The sequence below is a fragment of the Schistocerca serialis genome, unplaced genomic scaffold, assembly GCF_023864345.2.
Source record: "Schistocerca serialis cubense isolate TAMUIC-IGC-003099 unplaced genomic scaffold, iqSchSeri2.2 HiC_scaffold_1363, whole genome shotgun sequence".
Classification (NCBI taxonomy): domain Eukaryota; kingdom Metazoa; phylum Arthropoda; class Insecta; order Orthoptera; family Acrididae; genus Schistocerca; species Schistocerca serialis.
In genome coordinates this window covers 10,847,103-10,863,557 of record NW_026047584.1, presented here as the reverse complement: position 1 = coordinate 10,863,557, position 16,455 = coordinate 10,847,103, and the positions used below count along the sequence as shown (strand labels likewise).

The window sequence follows — 16,455 nt, the reverse complement described above, 5'->3', positions numbered from 1 at the left end:
TTCAAAACATAGACACTAAGAAGAGTCAGTCTGCTTGTACTTAAGGCGGCATTGTGCCTTTTCTATTTAATTCCGATGCAATTTCTGTGTTTCATCGTCAATACGAAGGTCCAAGGGATACAGTAAACCGGAAGTGAAGCATCGTAATCTATAACTAGTGGCACAGGAATGGTTCAAAACATAGTCAGTAAGAAGAGTCAGTCTTCTTGTACTTAAGTCAGCAATGTGCGTTTTGTATTTAATTCCGATGCAATATCTGTGTTTCATCGTTAATAAGAACGTCAGAGGGATACAGTAAACCTGAAGTGAAGCATCGGGATCTACAACTAGTGTCACAGGAATTGTTCCAATCATAGTCAGTAAGAAGAGTCAGTCTTCTTGTACTTAAGTCGGCATTGTGCCTTTTGTATTTAATTCCGATGCAATTTCTGTGTTTCGTCGTCAATAAGAAGGTCCAAGGTATACAGTAAACCTGAAGTGAAGCATCCGAATCTATAACTAGTGTCACAGGAATGGATCAATATATAGTCAGTAAGAAGAGTCAGTGTTCTTGTACTTAAGTTGCATTGTGCCTTTTGTATTTAATTCCGATACAATTTCTGTGTTTCATCGTCAATAAGAAGATCCAAGGGATACAGTTAACCTGAAGTGAAGCATCGGAATCCATAACTAGTGTCACAGGAATGGTTCAAAACATAGACAGTAAGAAGAGACAGTCTTCTTGTACCTATGTCGGCATTGTGCCTTTTCTATTTAATTCCGATGCAATTTCGGTGTTTCATCGTCAATAAGAAGGTCCAAGGGATACAGTAAACCTTGTGTGAAGCATCGGAATCTATAACTAGTGTCACAGGAATGGTTCAAAACATAGACAGTAAGAAGAGTCAGTCTTCTTGCACTTAAGTCGGCATTGTGCCTTTTGTATTTAATTCAGATGCAATTTCTGTGTTTCATCGTCAATGAGAAGGTCAGAGGGATACAGTAAACCTGAAGTGAAGCATCGGAATCTGTAACTAGTGTCACAGGAATGGTTCAAAACATAGGCAGTAAGAAGATCCAGTCTTCTTGTCCTTTAGTCGGCATTGTGCCTTTTGTGTTTAATTCCGATGCAATTTCTGTGTTTCATCGTCAATAATAAGGTCCAAGGGATACAGTAAACCTGAAGTGAAGCATCGGAATCTATAACTAGTGTCACAGGAATGAATCAAGGTATGGTCAGTAAGAGGAGTCAGTCTTCTCGTACTTTGGTCGGCACTGTGCCTCTTGTATTTAATACCGATGCAATTTCAGTGTTTCATCGTCAATACGAAGGTCCAAGGGATACAGTAAACCTGAAGTGAAGCATCGGAATCCATAACTAGTGTCACAGGAATGGTTCAAAACATAGTCAGTAAGAAAAGTCAGTCTTCTTGTACTTCATTGGGTATTGTGCCTTTTGTATTTAATTCCCATGCAATTTCTGTGTTTCAACGTCAATACGAAGGTCCAAGGGATACAGTAAACCAGAAGTGAAGCATCGGAATCTATAACTAGTGACACAGGAATGGTTCAAAACATAGTCAGTATGAAGAGTCAGTCTTCTTGTACTTAAGTCGGCATTGTGCCTTTTGTATTTAATTCCGATGCAATATCTGTGTTTCATCGTTAATAAGAAGGTCAGAGGGATACAGTAAACCTGAAGTGAAGCATCGTAATCTATAACTAGTGTCACAGGAATGGTTCAAAACATTCAGTAAGAAGAGTCAGTCTTCTTGTACTTAAGTCGGCATTGTGCCTTTTGTATTTAACTCCGTTGCAATTTCTGTGTTTCATCGTCAATAAGAAGGTCCAAGGGATAGAGTGAACCTAAAGTGAAGCATCGGAATCTATAACTAGTGTCACAGGAAAGGTTCAAAATATATCCAGTGAGAAGAGTCAGTCTGCTTGTACTTAAGTCGGCATTGTGCCTTTTCTATTTAATTCCGATGCAATTTCTGTGTTTCGTCGCCAATAGGAAGGTCCAAAGGATACAGTAAACCTGAAGTGAAGCATCGGAATCTACAACTAATGTCACAGGATTCGTTCAAACATAGACAGTAGGAAGAGTCAGTCTTCTTGTACTTAAGTCGGCATTGTGCCTTTTGTATTTTGTTCCGATGCAATTTCTGTGTTTCGTTGCCAATAGGAAGGTCGAAAGGATACAGTAAACCTGAAGTGAAGCATCGGAAACAATAACTAATGTCACAGGATTCGTTCAAACATAGTCAGTAGGAAGAGTCAGTCTTCTTGTACTTGAGTCAGCATTGTGCCTTTTGTATTTAATTCCGATGCAATTTTTGTGTTTCGTCGTCAATACGAAGCTCCAAGGGATACAGTAAACCAGAAGTGAAGCATCGGAATCTATAACTAGTGTCACAGGAATGGATCAAAACATAGTCAGTAAGAAGAGTCAGTCTTCTTGTACTTAAGTCGGCATTGTGCCTTTTGTATTTAATTCCGATGCAATATCTGTGTTTCATCGTTAATAAGAAGGTCAGAGGGATACAATAAACCTGAAGTGAAGCATCGGAATCTACAACTAGTGTCACAGGAATGGTTCAAATCATAGTCAGTAAAAAGAGTCAGTCTTCTTGTACTTAAGTCGGCTTTGTGCCTTTTGTATTTAATTCCGATGCAATTTCTGTGTTTCCTCGTCAATGAGAAGGTCCAAGGGATACAGTAAACCCGAAGTGAAGCATCGGAATCTATAACTAGTGTCACAGGAATGGATCAAGATTGAGTCAGTAAGAAGAGTCAGTCATCTTGTACTTAAGTCGACATTGTGCCTTTTGTATTTAATTCCGATGCAATTTCTGTGTTTCACCGTCAATTAGAAGGTCCAAGGGATACGGTAAACCTGAAGTGAAGCATCGGAATCCAAAACTAGTGTCACAGGAATGGTTCAAAACATAGTCAGTAAGAAGAGTAAGTCTTCTTAAGTAGGCATTGTGCCTTTTGTATTTAATTCCGATGCAATTTCTGTGTTTCGTCGTCAATAAGAAGGTCAGAGGGATACAGTAAGCCTGAAGTGAAGCATCGGAATCTAAAAGTAGTGTCACAGGAATTGTTCAAAACATAGGCAGTAAGAAGATTCAGGCCTCTTGTCCTGAAGTCAGCATTGTGCCTTTTGTATTTAATTGCGATGTAATTTCTGTGTTTCATCGTCAATAAGAAGGTTCAAGGGATACAGTGAACCAGGAGTGAAGCATCGGACTCTATAACTAGTGTCACAGGAACGGTTCAAAACATAGACAGTAAGAAGAGTCAGACTTCTTGTACTTAATTCGGCATTGTTTCTTTTGTATTTAATTCCGATGCAATTTCTGTGTTTCATCGTCAATAAGAACCTCCAAGGGATACAGTAAACCTGAAGTGAAGCATCGGAATCTATAACTAGTGTCACAGGAATGGAAAAAATTATAGTCAGCAAGAAGAGTCAGTCTTTTTGTACTTAAGTCGGCATTGTGCCTTTTGTATCTAATTCCGATGCAATTTCTGTGTTTCATCGTCAATAAGAAGGTCCATGGGATACAGTAAACCTGAAGTGAAGCATCGGAATCCATAACTAGTGTCACAGGAATGGTTCGATACATAGTCAGTAAGAAGAGTCAGTCTTCTTGTACGAAAGTCGGCATTGTGCCTTTTGTATTTATTTCCGATGAAATTTCTGTGTTTCATCATCAATACGACGGTCCAAGGGATACAGTAAACCAGAAGTGAACCATCGGAATCTATAACTAGTGTCACAGGAATGGTTCAAAACATAGTCAGTAAGAAGAGTCAGTCTTCTTGTACTTAAGTCGGCATTGTGCCTTTTGTTATTAATTCCGATGCAATATCTGCGTTTCATCGTTAATAAGAACGTCAGAGGGATACAGTAAACCTGAAGTGAAGCATCGGAATCTAAATCTAGTGTCACAGGAATGGTTCAAAACTGTCAGTAAGAAGAGTCAGTCTTCTTGTACTTAAGTCGCCATTTTGCCTTTTGTATTTAATTCCGATGCAATATCTGTGTTTCATCGTCAATAAGAAGGTCCAAGGGACACAGTAAACCTGAAGTGAAGCATCGGAATCTGTAACTAGCGTCACAGGAATGGTTCAAAACATAGACACTAAGAAGAGTCAATCTGCTTGTACGTAAGTCGGCATTGTGCCTTTTGTATTTAATTCCGATGCAATTTCTGTGTTTCGTCGTCAATAAGAAGGTCCAAGGTATACAGTAAACCTGAAGTGAAGCATCCGAATCTATAACTAGTGTCACAGGAATGGATCAATATATAGTCAGTAAGAAGAGTCAGTGTTCTTGTACATAAGTCGGCAATGTGCCTTTTGTATTTAATTCCGATGCAATTTCTGTGTTTCATCGTCAATAAGAAGGTCCAGGGGATACAGTAAACCTGAAGTGAAGCATCGGAATCCATAACTAGTGTCACAGAAAATGGTTCAAATCATAGACAGTAAGAAGAGACAGTCGTCTTGTACCTAAGTCGGGATTGTGCCTTTTGTATTTAATTCCGATGCAATATCTGTGTCTCATCGTCAATAATAAGGTCCAAGGGATACAGTAACCTGAAGTGAAGCATCGGAATCCATAACTAGTATCACAGGAATGATTCAAAACATAGTCAGTAAGAAGAGTTAGTCTTCTTGTACTTCATTGGGCAATGCTTTTTGTATTCAATTCCCATGCAATTTCTGTGTTTCATCGTCAATACGAAGGTCCAAGGGATACAGTAAACCGGAAGTGAAGCATCGGAATCTATAACTAGTGACACAGGAATGGTTCAAAACATAGTCAGTAAGAAGAGTCAGTCTTCTTGTACTTAAGTCGGCATTGTGCCTTTTGTATTTAATTCCGATGCAATATCTGTGTTTCATCGTTAATAAGAAGGTCAGAGGGATACAGTAAACCTGAAGTGAAGCATCGTAATCTATAACTAGTGTCACAGGAATGGTTCAAAACAGTCAGTAAGAAGAGTCAGTCTTCTTGTACTTAAGTCGGCATTGTGCCTTTTGTATTTAACTCCGTTGCAATTTCTGTGTTTCATCGTCAGTAAGAAGGTCCAAGGGATAGAGTGAACCTGAGCTGAAGCATTGGAAACTATAACTAGTGTCACAGGAATGGTTCAAAACATAGACAGTAGGAAGAGTCAGTCTTCTTCTACTTAAGTTGGCAATGTCTCTTTTGTATTTAATTCCGATGCACTATCTGTGTTTCATCGTCATTAAGAAGGTCCGAGGGATGCAGTAATCCTGAAATGAAGCATCGGAATCTATAACTAGTGTCACAGGAATGGTTCAAAACATAGACAGTAGGAAGATTCAGTCTACATGTACTTAAGTCGGTATTGTGCCTTTTGTATTTATTTCCGATGCAATTTCTGTGTTTCATCGTCAATAAGAAGGTCAGAGGGATACACTAAACCTGAAGTGTAGCATCGGAATCTATAACTAGTGTCACAGGAATGGTTCAAAACATATCCAGTAAGAAGAGTCAGTCTTGTTGTACTTAGGTCGGCATTGTGCCTTTTGTATTTATTTTCGATGCAATTTCTGTGTTTCATCGCCAATAAGAAGGTATAAGGGATACAGCAAACCTGAAGAGAAGCATCGGAATCTTTAACTAGTGTCACAGGAATGGTTCAAAACGTAGACACTAAGAAGAGTCAGTCTGCTTGTACTTAAGACGGCATTGTGCCTTTTCTATTCAATTCCGATGCAATTTCTGTGTTTCATCGTCAATAAGAAGGTCAGAGGGATACAGTGAACCTGAGGTGAAGCATCGGAATCTATAACTAGTGTCACAGGAATGGATCAAATCATAGTCAGTAAGAAGAGTCAGTCTGCTTGTACTTAAGTTGGCATTGTGCCTTTTGTATTTAATTCCGATGCAATATCTGTGTTTCATCGTTAATAAGAAGGTCAGAGGGATACAATAAACCTGAAGTGAAGCATCGGAATCTACAACTAGTGTCACAGGAATGGTTCAAATCATAGTCAGTAAGAAGAGTCAGTCTTCTTGTACTTAAGTCGGCATTGTGGCTTTTGCATTCAATTCCGATGCAATTCCTGTGTTTCATCGTCAATAAGAAGGTCCAAGGGATACAGTAATCCCCAAGTGAAGCATCGGAATCTATAACTAGTGTCACAGGAATGGATCAAGATATAGTCAGAAAGAAGAGTCATTCTTCTTGTACTTAAGTCGACATTGTGCCTTTTGTATTTAATTCCGATGCAATTTCTGTGTTTCATCGTCAATAAGAAGGTCCAAGGAATACAGTAAACCTGAAGTGAAGCATTGGAATCCAAAACTAGTGTCACAGGAATGGTTCAAATCATAGTCAGTAGGAAGGGTAAGTCTTCTTAAGTCGGCATTGTGCCTTTTGTATTTAATTCCGATGCAATTTCTGTGAATCATCGTCAATAAGAAGGTCAGAGGGATACAGTGAACCCGAGGTGAAGCATCGGAATCTATAACTAGTGTCACAGGAATGGTTCAAAACATAGACAGTAGGAAGAGTCAGTTTTCTTGTACTGAAGTCGGCATTGTGCCTTTTCTATTTAATTCCGATGCAATTTCTGTGTTTCATCGTCAATAAGAAGGTTCAAGGGATACAGTGAACCTGGAGTGAAGCATCGGACTCTGTAACTAGTGTCACAGGAACGGTTCAAAACATAGACAGTAAGAAGAGTCAGCCTTCTTGTACTTAATTCGCCATTGTTTCTTTTGTATTTAATTCCGATGCAATTTCTGTGTTTCATCGTCAATAAGAAGGTCCAAGGGATACAGTAAACCTGAAGTGAAGCATCGGAATCTATAACTAGTGTCACAGGAATGGAACAAGATATAGTCAGCAAGAAGAGTCAGTCTTTTTGTACTTAAGTCGGCATTGTGCCTTTTGTATCTAATTCCGATGCAATTTCTGTGTTTCATCGTCAATAAGAAGGTCCATGGGATACAGTAAACCTGAAGTGAAGCATCGGAATCCATAACTAGTGTCACAGGAATGGTTCAAAACATAGTCAGTAAGAAGAGTCAGCCTTCTTGGACGAAAGTCGGCATTGTGCCTTTTGTATTTAATTCCGATGAAATTTCTGTGTTTCATCATCAATACGACGGTCCAAGGGATACAGTAAACCACAAGTGAAGCATCGGAATCTATAACTAGTGTCACAGGAATGGTTCAAAACATAGTCAGTAAGAAGAGTCAGTCTTCTTGTACTTAAGTCGGCATTGTGCCTTTTGTATTTAATTCCGATGCAATATCTGCGTTTCATCGTTAATAAGAACGTCAGAGGGATACAGTAAACCTGAAGTGAAGCATCGGAATCTATATCTAGTGTCACAGGAATGGTTCAAAACTGTCAGTAAGAAGAGTCTGTCTTCTTGTACTTAAGTCGCCATTTTGCCTTTTGTATTTAATTCCGATGCAATATCTGTGTTTCATCGTCAATAAGAAGGTCCTAGGGACACAGTAAACCTGAAGTGAAGCATCGGAATCTGTAACTAGCGTCACAGGAATGGTTCAAAACATAGACACTAAGAAGAGTCAGTCTGCTTGTACTTAAGACGGCATTGTGCCTTTTCTATTTAATTCCGATGCAATTTCTTTGTTTCATCGTCAATAAGAAGGTCAGCGGGATACAGTGGACCTGAGGTGAAGCATCGGAATCTATAACTAGTGTCACAGCAATGGTTCGAAACATAGACAGTAAGAACAGTCATTCTTCTTGTACTTAAGTCGGCATTGTGCATTTTCTATTTAACTAGGATGGAATTTCTGTGTTTCGTCGCCAATAAGAAGGTCCAAAGGATACAGTAACCCTGAAGTGAAGCATCGGAATCTATAACTAATGACACAGGAATGGTTCAAACATAGACAGCAGTAAAGAGTCAGTCTTCTTATACTTAAGTCGGCATTGTGCCTTTTGTATTTAGTTCCGATGCAATTTCTGTGTTTCATCGTCAATGAGAACGTCCTAGGGATACAGTAAACCTGAAGTGAAGCCTCGGAATCTACAACTAGTGTCACAGGAATGGTTCAAAACATACTCAGTAAGAAGAGCCAGTCATCTTGAACTTAAGTAGGCATTGTGCCTTTTGTATTCAATTCCGATGCAATTTCTGTGTTTCATCGTCAATAAGAAGCTCCAACGGATACAGTAAACCTGAAGTGAAGCATCGGAATCTTTAACTAGCGTCACAGGAATGGTTCAAAACATAGACACTAAGAAGAGTCAGTCTGCTTGTACTTAAGACGGCATTGTGCCTTTTCTATTTAATTCCGATGCAATTTCTGTGTTTCATCGTCAATACGAAGGTCCAAGGGATACAGTAAACCGGAAGTGAAGCATCGTAATCTATAACTAGTGTCACAGGAATGGTTCAAAACATAGTCAGTAAGAAGAGTCAGTCTTCTTGTACTTAAGTCAGCATTGTGCCTTTTGTATTTAATTCCGATGCAATATCTGTGTTTCATCGTTAATAAGAACGTCAGAGGGATACAGTAAACATGAAGTGAAGCATCGGGATCTACAACTAGTGTCACAGGAATTGTTCAAATCATAGTCAGTAAGAAGAGTCAGTCTTCTTGTACGTAAGCCGGCATTGTGCCTTTTGTATTTAACACTCTAAGCGCCAAGCCCGTAAAATTTACGGGCCTGGGATCGCGCGAAAATCACCAAGCCCGTAAAATTTACGGGCCGCTACATTTAATTTCATTCAAAACACTGCAACGTTATTTCTACGGGTTTGGCCAGCGCTATACGTTTTTCAGATGTTTATTAACAAAATGCGTCCATAGATGTCACGGCAGCGCTGTAATTCATGTTAAAACTTATCTTTGCGTTCTCAGTCTGTATATCATTCAGTTGTTTGTCATCATGTTTCGGCGCGGTTTATCAGACGCAGAAATTGCGGATTTGATCAATCATAGCGACACTCTGGATAATGTAGAGAGTGATTCAGACGATTCTGAATGCAATGGTGTGTTTGAAGGTACGTATTTCCGAATTTTCCACGTAATTGTGCAGTACGCACATATCTGTTGAACATGTGTAAACGATGTATGTAGTTACACATAATGTGATATTCTTTTTAGAAGACGAGATTGATGACAGTTTGTCTTCAGATGAAGACGAGAATGATGTTGAAGGTGTTGCTTCAAATCCAGCAGCTGTGCCGTATCCGAAAGACAGTGAGTGGACTGCAGTTGACACCTACCGACCTCTGCCTGTCAACACGACACCCAGGCAGATACTAGTGGATATTGATGAGTCGAGTTCTGTACTGGATTGCAGTAAAGTGTTCCTTACTGACAGTGACGTAAATGAACTCAAGAGACAGACAAATTTGTATGCATCACAGACAATACAGAAGAAAAGAAGAGGAAATAATCTGAAGCCCCATTCAGTTTTGAGTTCGTGGAAGCCAGTGACTATAAGTGAGATGAGGCGTTTCTTGGGTATTATTTTCCACATGTGTGTTTCGAAAAAGCCAAAAATTGCGGACCATTGGAGCACTAATCCTGTTCTTAGTTGTAACTTTTGTCCCCATGTCATGAGCCGTTTGCGTTTCACTCAGATACTGTCATGCTTGCATCTTGTTGACAATTCAAATCAGAAAAAACCAGGCGAAGATGGATTTCATCCACTTTACAAAGTTTTGCCATATTATAATAATTTGAAGGAGCGATGTATCCAGGCATATCGTCCCTCAGAAAAAGTGACAATTGATGAAGGAATTTGCCCATTTCGAGGTCGTGTGAGTTTCCGTGTTTACATGCAAAATAAGCCTCATAAGTATGGACTGAAAGTATATGCTGTTGCTGAAGCCAGTAGTGGCTATGTTGTAAATTTTGAAGTTTATGCTGGTAAGCATATTGTTGACAATTCTTCGTCTGCGGTTATTTTGCGATTGTTGTCTGACAGCAGCTTGCTGAACAAAGGCCACACTGTGTATTTAGATCGATTTTATTCCAGTCCAGAGCTATTTCAGCAACTGGCAGAGAAAGGCACTGGAGCTGTTGGTACTGTGAACAAATCCAGGAAAGGATTGCCTAAAGATTTAGTATCTGCTAAGCTGAAAAAGGGCGAAATGTCTTTTCGGCGTAAAGATAATGTATTGGCAATGAAGTGGAAAGATAAGAGAGATGTGTATACATTGTCTACAAGGCATCAAGCAACATTTGGTACGCATACTAAGAGAAATGGGTCTGTAGTATTGAAACCACTTCAGGTACTTGATTACAACCTCAATAAAATTGGAGTGGATATTGGAGACCAACGCCTGCAGTACAATCCGTTCCAGCACAGAACTGTGAAATGGTGGCGAAAATTATATTTCCATTTGCTGCTTATGGGAGTATCAAATGCATTTTGGCTGTACAATGCAGTGCACAGGAAGAAAATTACAATAACAGACTTTATAACAGTGCTTGCAGTTCAGCTTGTTGAAGACGACACACTTGAATTCATTCCAAGAAATGAAGGAACTGTAGGTCGGCTAACAAAGAGACATTTTTTGCAGCACATACCTGCAACTACTAAGAAGTATGCTGCTCGTGTGTGTCACGTGTGCAGTTCCAGGAGCAAGAAACAGAGTGGCAAGGCTTCTCGCAAAGAGACACGATACGAATGTGAACAGTGTGGCGTTGCACTCTGCCTGGAACCTTGCTTTAAAATTTTCCACACTAAAAAACAATATGATTCTGTGTGAAATTTATATGTAATACTGTATACTATCAGAAACATGTAATGTAGTGCCACAATTTTGGTTAAAAATAAATCACAATTGTATTCCCTTATTCGTATGACTTTTTCTAAATTCTTAAAACATCTAAGTGATTTCTATAACTGTACCTTAAAGCTGTGCATTGTAAAGTAGTTTCTTTCACTCAGAATTAAAGTAGAAATGTGCAGCTTCAAGATGGTACCAAATTTGCCACAATCCAAACAGTAGATTTGATGCAGTAATTTTTTTAATATTGGTAAAATTGCCCGGTTTCTAGGGACGGGTGCATAAAATAGGCCTGGTACAGAGAGTGTTAATTCCGATGCAATTTCTGTGTTTCGTCGTCAATAAGAAGGTCCAAGGTATACAATAAACCTGAAGTGAAGCATCCGAATCTATAACTAGTGTCACAGGAATGGATCAATATATAGTCAGTAAGAAGAGTCAGTGTTCTTGTACCTAAGTCGGGATTGTGCCTTTTCTATTTAATTCCGATGCAATTACGGTGTTTCATCGTCAATAAGAAGGTCCAAGAGATACAGTAAACCTTGTGTGAAGCATCGGAATCCATAACTAGTGCCACAGGAATGGTTCAAAACATAGTCAGTAAGAAGAGTCAGTCTTCTTGTACTTAAGTCGGCATTGTGCCTTTTGTATTTAATTCCGATGCAATTCCTGTGTTTCATCGTCAATAATAAGGTCCAAGGGATACAGTAAACCTGAAGTGAAGCATCGGAATCCATAACTAGTGTCACAGAAAATGGTTCAAAACATAGACAGTAAGAAGAGACAGTCGTCTTGTACCTAAGTCGGCATTGTGCCTTTTCTATTTAATTCCGATGCAATTACGGTATTTCATCGTCAAAAAGAAGGTCCAAGGGATACAGTAAACCTTGTGTGAAGCATCGGAATCTATAACTAGTGTCACAGGAATGGTTCAAAACACAGACAGTAAGAAGAGTCAGTCTTCTTGCACTTAAGTCGGCATTGTGCCTTTTGTATTTAATTCAGATGCAATTTCTGTGTTTCATCGTCAATGAGAAGGTCAGTGGGATACAGTAAACATGAAGTGAAGCATCGGAATCTATAACTAGTGTCACAGGAATGGTTCAAAACATAGGCAGTAAGAAGATCCAGTCTTCTTGTCCTTTAGTCGGCATTGTGCCTTTTGTATTTAATTCCGATGCAATTTCTGTGTCTCATCGTCAATAATAAGGTCCAAGGGATACAGTAAACCTGAAGTGAAGCATCGGAATCTATAACTAGTGTCACAGGAATGAATCAAGGTATAGTCGGTAAGAGGAGTCAGTCTTCTCGTACTTAGGTCGGCACTGTGCCTTATGTATTTAATACCGATGCAATTTCAGTGTTTCATCGTCAATACGAAGGTCCAAGGGATACAGTAAACCTGAAGTGAAGCATCGGAATCCATAACTAGTATCACAGGAATGGTTCAAAACATAGTCAGTAAGAAGAGTCAGTCTTCTTGTACTTCATTGGGCATTGTGCCTTTTGTATTTAATTCCCATGCAATTTCTGTGTTTCATCGTCAATACGAAGGTCCAAGGGATACAGTAAACCAAAAGTGAAGCATCGGAATCTATAACTAGTGACACAGGAATGGTTCAAAACATAGTCAGTAAGAAGAGTCAGTCTTCTTGTACTTAAGTCGGCATTGTGCCTTTTGTATTTAATTCCGATGCAATATCTGTATTTCATCGTTAATAAGAAGGTCAGAGGGATACAGTAAACCTGAAGTGAAGCATCGTAATCTATAACTAGTGTCACAGGAATGGTTCAAAATAGTCAGTGAGAAGAATCAGTCTTCTTGTACTTAAGTCGGCATTGTGCCTTTTGTATTTAACTCCGTTGCAATTTCTGTGTTTCATCGTCATTAAGAAGGTCCAAGGGATAGAGTGAACCTGAGGTGAAGCATCGGAAACTATAACTAGTGTCACAGGAATGGTTCAAAACATAGACAGTAGGAAGAGTCAGTCTTCTTCTACTTAAGTTGGCATTGTACCTTTTGTATTTAATTCCGATGCACTATCTGTGTTTCATCGTCATTAAGAAGGTCCGAGGGATGCAGTAATCCAGAAATGAAGCATCGGAATCTATAACTAGTGTCACAGGATTGGTTCAAAACATAGACAGTAGGAAGATTCAGTCTACATGTACTTAAGTCGGTATTGTGCCTTTTGTATTTATTTCCGATGCAATTTCTGTGTTTCATCGTCAATAAGAAGGTCAGAGGGATACAGTAAACCAGAAGTGAAGCATCGGAATCTATAACTAGTGACACAGGAATGGTTCAAAACATAGTCAGTAAGAAGAGTCAGTCTTCTTGTACTTAAGTCGGCATTGTGCCTTTTGTATTTAATTCCGATGCAATTCCTGTGTTTCATCGTCAATAAGAAGGTCCAAGGGATACAGTAATCCCGAAGTGAAGCATCGGAATCTATAACAAGTGTCACAGGAATGGATCAAGATATAGTCAGTAAGAAGAGTCATTCTTCTTGTACCTAAGTCGACATTGTGCCTTTTGTATTTAATTCCGATGCAATTTCTGTGTTTCATCGCCAATAAGAAGGTCCAAGGAATACAGTAAACCTGAAGTGAAGCATCGGAATCCAAAACTAGTGTCACAGGAATGGTTCAAATCATAGTCAGTAAGAAGGATAAGTCTTCTTAAGTCGGCATTGTGCCTTTTGTATTTAATTCCGATGCAATTTCTGTGTTTCATCGTCAATAAGAAGGTCAGAGGGATACAGTAAGCCTGAAGTGAAGCATCGGAATCTATAACTAGTGTTACAGGAATGGTTCAAAACATATCCAGTGAGAAGAGTCAGTCTTGTTGTACTTAAGTCGGCATTGTGCCTTTTGTATTTATTTTCGATGCAATTTCTGTGTTTCATCGTCAATAAGAAGGTCCAAGGGATACAGTAAACCTGAAGTGAAGCATCGGAATCTTTAACTAGTGTCACAGGAATGGTTCAAAACATACACATTAAGAAGAGTGAGTCTGCTTGTACTTAAGACGGCATTGTGCCTTTTGTATTTAATTCCGATGCAATTTCTGTGTTTCATCGTCAATAAGAAGGTCAGAGGGATACAGTGAACCTGAGGTGAAGCATCGGAATCTATAACTAGTGTCACAGGAATGGTTCAAAACATAGACAGTAGGAAGAGTCAGTCTTCTTGTACTTAAGTCGGCATTGTGCCTTTTCTATTTAATTCCGATGCAATTTCTGTGTTTCATCGTCAATAAGAAGGTCCAAGGGATACAGTAAACCTGGAGTGAAGCATCGGACGCTATAACTAGTGTCACAGGAACGGTTCAAAACATAGACAGTAAGAAGAGTCAGCCTTCTTGTACTTAAGTCGGCATTCATTCTTTTGTATTTAATTCTGATGCAATATCTGTGTTTCATCGTCAATAAGAAGGTCCAAGGGATACAGTAAACCTGAAGTGAAGCATCGGAATCTGTAACTAGTGTCACAGGTATAGATCAAGATGTAGTCAGTAAGAAGATTCAGTCTTGTTGTACTTAAGTCGGCATTGTGCCTTGTGTATCTAATTCCGATGCAATTTCTGTGTTTCATCGTCAATGAGAAGGTCCATGGGACACAGTAAACCTGAAGTGAAGCATCGGAATCCATAACTAGTGTCACAGGAATGGTTCAAAACATAGTCAGTAAGAAGAGTCAGTCTTCTTGTACGTAAGTCGGCATTGTGCCTTTTGTATTTAATTCCGATGAAATTTCTGTGTTTCATCATCAATACGACGGTCCAAGAGAGACTTTAAACCAGAAGTGAAGCATCGCAATCTACAACTAGTGTCACAGGAATGGTTCAAAACATAGTCAGTAAGAAGAGTCATTCTTCTTGTACTTAAGTTGGCATTGTGCCTTTTGTATTTAAATCCGATGCACTATCTGTGTTTCATCGTCATTAAGAAGGTCCAAGGGATACAGTAAAACTGAAATGAAGCGTCGGAATCTATAACTAGTGTTACAGGAATGGTTCAAAACATAGACAGTAGGAAGATTCAGTCTACATGTACTTAAGTCAGTATTGTGCCTGTTGTATTTATTTCCGATGCAATTTCTATGTTTCATCGTCAATAAGAAAGTCAGAGGGATACAGTTAACCTGAAGTGAAGCATCGGAATCTATAACTAATGTCACACGAATGGTTCAAAACATAGTCAGTAAGAAGAGTCAGTCTTCTTGTACTTAAGTCGGCATTGTGCCTTTTGTATTTAATTTCGGTGAAATTTCTGTGTTTCATCGTCAATAAGAAGGTCCAAGAGATACAGTAAACCTTGAAGTGGAGCATCGGAAACAATAACTAGTGTCACTGGAATGGTTCAAACACAGACAGTAAGTAGAGTCAGTCTTCTTGTACTTAACTCGGCATTGTGCCTTTTCTATTTAATTCCGATGCAATTTCTGTGTTTCACCGTCAATAAGAGGGTCAGAGGGATACAGTGAACATGAAGTGATGCAACGGAATCTATAACTAGTGTCACCGGAATGGTTCAGAACATAGTCAGTAAAAAGAGTCAGTCTACTTGTTCTTAAGTCGGCATTGTGCCATTTGTATTTAATTCCGATGCAATTTCTGTGTTTGATCGTCAATAAGAAGGTCCAAGGGATACAGTAAACCTGAAGTGAAGCGTCGGGATCTACAACCAGTGTCACAGGAATTGTTCAAATCATAGTCAGTAAGAAGAGTCAGTCTTCTTGTACGTAAGTCGGCATTGTGACTTTTCTATTTAATTCCGATGCAATTTCGGTGTTTCATCGTCAATAAGAAGGTCCAAGGAATACAGTAAACCTTGTGTGAAGCATCGGAATCTATATCTAGTGTCACAGGAATGGTTCAAAACACAGACAGTAAGAAGAGTCAGTCTTCTTGCACTTAAGTCGGCATTGTGCCTTTTGTATTTAATTCAGATGCAATTTCTGTGTTTCATCGTCAATGAGAAGGTCAGAGGGATACAGTAAACATGAAGTGAAGCATCGGAATCTATAACTAGTGTCACAGGAATGGTTCAAAACATAGACAGTAGGAAGAGTCAGTCTTCTTGTACTTAAGTCGGCATTGTGACTTTTCTATTTAATTCCGATGCAATTTCTGTGTTTCATCGTCAATAAGAAGGTCCAAGGGATACAGTAAACCTGGAGTGAAGCATCGGACGCTATAACTAGTGTCACAGGAACGGTTCAAAACATAGACAGTAAGAAGAGTCAGCCTTCTTGTACTTAAGTCGGCATTCATTCTTTTGTATTTAATTCTGATGCAATATCTGTGTTTCATCGTCAATAAGAAGGTCCAAGGGATACAGTAAACCTGAAGTGAAGCATCGGAATCTGTAACTAGTGTCACAGGTATAGATCAAGATGTAGTCAGTAAGAAGATTCAGTCTTGTTGTACTTAAGTCGGCATTGTGCCTTGTGTATCTAATTCCGATGCAATTTCTGTGTTTCATCGTCAATAAGAAGGTCCAAGGGATACAGTAAACCTGGAGTGAAGCATCGGACGCTATAACTAGTGTCACAGGAACGGTTCAAAACATAGACAGTAAGAAGAGTCAGCCTTCTTGTACTTAAGTCGGCATTCATTCTTTTGTATTTAATTCTGATGCAATATCTGTGTTTCATCGTCAATAAGAAGGTCCAAGGGATACAGTAAACCTGAA

At 39.1% G+C, this 16,455-nt stretch overlaps 1 protein-coding gene across 1 annotated transcript; it reads left to right on the top strand.

The window, feature by feature from the left end:
* Positions 1-8,901: 8,901 nt before the first annotated feature.
* On the top strand, positions 8,902-10,735 carry LOC126440398 (piggyBac transposable element-derived protein 4-like). Its single transcript, XM_050090671.1, has 2 exons — positions 8,902-9,016; positions 9,120-10,735. Exons 1-2 carry the CDS (start codon positions 8,902-8,904, stop codon positions 10,733-10,735), a joined length of 1,731 nt encoding a protein of 576 aa, XP_049946628.1.
* Positions 10,736-16,455: the final 5,720 nt, after the last annotated feature.

Excerpts from the sequence above, each read along its gene's own strand:
- LOC126440398 (XM_050090671.1), top strand. The coding sequence starts at position 8,902 with ATGTTTCGGCGCGGTTTATCAGACGCAGAAATTGCGGATTTGATCAAT. Across the intron at positions 9,017-9,119 it reads ATGCAATGGTGTGTTTGAAG|AAGACGAGATTGATGACAGT; the intron begins GTACGTATTTCC and ends TATTCTTTTTAG.